The sequence below is a fragment of the Fukomys damarensis genome, unplaced genomic scaffold (assembly GCF_012274545.1).
Source record: "Fukomys damarensis isolate Sample0158 unplaced genomic scaffold, DMR_v1.0_HiC HiC_scaffold_18, whole genome shotgun sequence".
NCBI lineage: Eukaryota > Metazoa > Chordata > Mammalia > Rodentia > Bathyergidae > Fukomys > Fukomys damarensis.
This window is the reverse complement of record NW_022900930.1, coordinates 47,290,929-47,294,374: the sequence shown is the minus strand read 5'-3', so window position 1 is coordinate 47,294,374 and position 3,446 is coordinate 47,290,929. Positions and strand designations below refer to the sequence as shown.

At 56.5% G+C, this 3,446-nt stretch overlaps 1 protein-coding gene across 2 annotated transcripts in view; it reads right to left on the bottom strand.

The window, feature by feature from the left end:
* Scara3 (scavenger receptor class A member 3) overlaps window positions 1-3,440 on the bottom strand; it is a 38,105-nt gene extending 34,665 nt beyond the window's left edge. For both annotated transcript variants that reach the window (XM_010623382.2, XM_010623376.2), the window contains exon 1: window positions 3,358-3,440. Coding sequence is in view for 1 of the 2 variants with exons in the window: in XM_010623376.2 (XP_010621678.1) it covers window positions 3,358-3,364 (7 nt within the window). In the remaining variant the exon portion in view is untranslated. The remainder of the gene's footprint in view (window positions 1-3,357) is intronic.
* Window positions 3,441-3,446: the final 6 nt, after the last annotated feature.

Sequence of the window (3,446 nt, the reverse complement as noted above, 5' to 3'; positions counted from 1 at the left end):
TCATCTTCATCCTCTTCTTCCTCTTCCTCTTCTTCCTCCTCCTCCTCCTCCCTCTCCCCCCACCCCTAACCAAGCACAGGCAGAGCACACGAGTGGCACAACCGGTCACGTTGCCCTGGGTACCAATTCTCACACTCAGAACAGCTGCTGTCCATGCAAACTGCTAAACTAGCCACCAACACTCACTGCAGAGCAGAACCCTTTTCCTGTCTCACAAATTAGCACTGGGATATGAGTCTTCCGCTATTAAACTACCCCAGCTGAATGGCAGGGTGACCATTTTCACGGGGAATGATTGAGGGTTTGGAGCTGATCTCCAACATCCAAAACCCTTGGCCCCCTGAATCAAGCTATTTGGCAGCTCTTTTCACCTCTGCAACACCAGCTCCTTGTCTTGCAGCCCAGGTTCCCGCCGAATCCCAGGGTCTGGGATAGAGGACGAGCCTGTCCACTCTTGAGGGACATAAGACTTCTCCAGCATGCCAGCAGTGGGATTCCACAGACCCCTTCTCTCCCTGCCTGCCCTTTGTAGTGTGGTATGGGCACTGTTCTTGGTGTCTGCTTGTTCCTCTCTGGCCTGGCAGCACAGGGGTGAGGCTCTGCCCAGTCCCCGCAGGGCCACGGCCCATGGATGTTTCCCACCATTCTTCTGCCTCCCAAGTGGTGCTGGGCCCCAGATATCCTGGGCCTCCGGGACCACCCAGGAGCAGCATGGGGCCCAGAGAGGGATGTGACTGGATCAGGACCAGTGTCCATGTCTCTGACTCCAAATCAGCCATCTTCACAGCAACCCAGACTGCTTCTTGGGGTCTGTGAGGGCTCTCCTGTCAAGATCCTGTCACTGGAGGTGGGGAAACAATTCCACAGATGGCCGTTAATGGCCAAGACAGCCCGCAGGAGCTCTGAGGTGGGCTTGTCATCAAGGGCTGGTGGCAACTGTGTACCTCTTAGGATTACATGTGAGAGGGGCCAGATGCCAGTGTGCCACAGATTCACAGCTGCCTGGAAGGCTGGGTGGCAGGGCTGGCTGGAAGCAGGCAGAGTGGGCCCTGGCACTCGGCCCCAGTGGGCTGTGTCACTTGATGGGTGTTTTTTTGTTTAAGTACCTTCCTGACCACCGCCCCTTTCCATCATAAAAACATCACATCACCCTGCTTATTTTGAGCAGGGGACCATGATCCTTTGCCAACAGACGTAATTGGAAGATTGGCCGAGCCTTTGGAGGAGCCTGAGAAGCTGGCCTCCCTCCGGAAAAGGCCTCTCTGGAAGGGGCCCCACCCTGCTCTGAGGGGCACTTTGCTTTTCCCACTCCAGTGAGAAAAATCCAGCTTCGCCACAGATCCCAAAGCCAAATATTTGCTGTTGGGCCTGCTGTTTCCATCTCAGGTGGAGGCAGCAGCTCTTCCTGGCTGCTGGGCAGGGTGGTGTGCTGGGCACCAAGCCCATCTCCACTGAAGCTCTGCACCCTGCAGGGCCCTGGGGTGTCATGGGAGATCACTGAGGATGAGCCGCCCTCCAAGTCTAGGTGGCTGGAAGTTCCACTGGCCCCTGGGAGGCTGCTATTTGAGCAAGGGAGGGAGATGAGAAGTCAGGAGGCTGTTTTTGGGGAGCTATGGCCTCCTGCCAGCATCCTGGAGGCCTCTGGAACCTGAGGACACAGGTGCCCACAGATGCTCATTCACTCTGGTTCTTTTTTGCCTCTGTTTCACAAGCTACGGGGGCCCTGTCTGTCTTCCTCCGCTGCATTTTCTCTTACGGCGTTTGTCTGGAATGTTGGTGGAGCCCAAACCACTCCGAGAATGTGCAGCATCTTACCACCCTTGCCAAGGGCCAGGACAGCCTGTGGCCCGCAGGCTGTGGTAAGATGTGGCCTAAGAGCTTTCCAGAACCTTCTGGTAACAGCCTGTGCCAGGGCTATGGACTGGGGGAGGGGAGAGCTCAGAGATGTGGCGGCTAGGAGTGGGCCCTCTGTGGGTGAGGCTCCCCTCGCCAGCCAAGAGAACTCCCCAGGGTTGATTATAAGTTGCGTGGCTCATCCCAAACAAGGCAAAGCCATCAGGAAACAGGCAGAAGGTGCCAACCCAGAGGGAAGGAAGCTTCAGAGAGGCAGGAGGTATCCTGGCCTGGAAGTCAGGAGCCCTGGGGCTCTGGAGTCCCCAACTAGCTGTGGATCTTAAGCAAGTCACTTCTGCACAGCACCAGCTACACTATTTGAATAAAAGTGGGGAAAAGTCTCTCGTTTAAAACTTTATGAAGAATTTGAAGACAGCACCAGAAGAGAAAGAAGCCAAGTAGGGAGTCCTGCAGACTGGTCACACATCCACCAAGCCAGCCCTACCTCTTCGGGCGTCAGTTTCCTCCACTCTACCGTGTGGAGGCTGTGTTCAATGGAATTTTGTCTGCACAGCCCTTTCTTCAAATGCACCCTCAGGCTCATGTATTGGATAAACAGCGGCTCCGGCTGACCCAGCTTGGCAGGCCTGGGCCTCACCTTGCCGGCCCTGCAGATGTTGGCAAAAGTCATTTTCTGTTTCAAATTTCAGTAGATCATGAGCTTCTGACCGCTAGGACTGTGAGCATCTGCAGAGGCCACTACAGGACTACCGAAAGGCTCGGGAGAGGTACCAAAAATCCCCAGAGGGTCTCTGTCCTATGCATTACTTCTGAGCCTTCTACTACCTTAGGTTGAAAATGAGTCTGAGGACCAAGCATGCTCTCCAGGGCCTCAAAAAGCCAGGCCCAGGAACAAAAACGTCCACTCAGTCCCTAGGGACCCTGGACCACCGGACCAAGCCTGGCTCTAATTTCCATCCCAAGAACTGCCTGCCAGGGTCACCTTGGTGATGACCCCTGACCTAAGGACTGGTGGGGTCCTTAAGTCTCTCTGGCCTGGGCTGTTTTGTCGCTGGTCAGAGGACAGAGCAAGTCAGGCAGTGTTCAAAGGCTGGGTAGGAACTGACAGAGGTGCAGGAGAATCAAAGGCCTCAGGATGGCAGAAGGCTAGGCAGGACTGCAGGAGCTCTGGAATGGGTCCTCAGGAGGGGCTCCACAGCGCGAGAGAATGGGTGACACCTTTCTGTGCTGACTGGCCCAAGGAGTCCAAACTTTCCTGGACTTTAAGTTTGCTTTGAGGGACAGAGCAACGGCAGTGAAGACACCCCTGCAAAAAGGAGAGGGGCGCTGCGATCCCTCTCCATCCTGTCCCCTCTTCTTCCCGGTCCCCAGGACTTCAGGGCTCCTCACAGTCCCCCGCAAGTCCCTCTCGCTCCTTCCGAGCAGTCCCGCCTGCAGGAAAAGCGCCCCCTGGTGCGCTGGCCCGGATGGGGGAGCGCGGGTCCCTTGGGTCCCTCCGCTTACCTTTCATGGTCCTTTTGGCCCGAGCCTTGGGAGGGCCTCGCGGCGCGCGGCTGGAGTCCGGCGGATGCAGCGGGCAGGTTTTTCCCGGG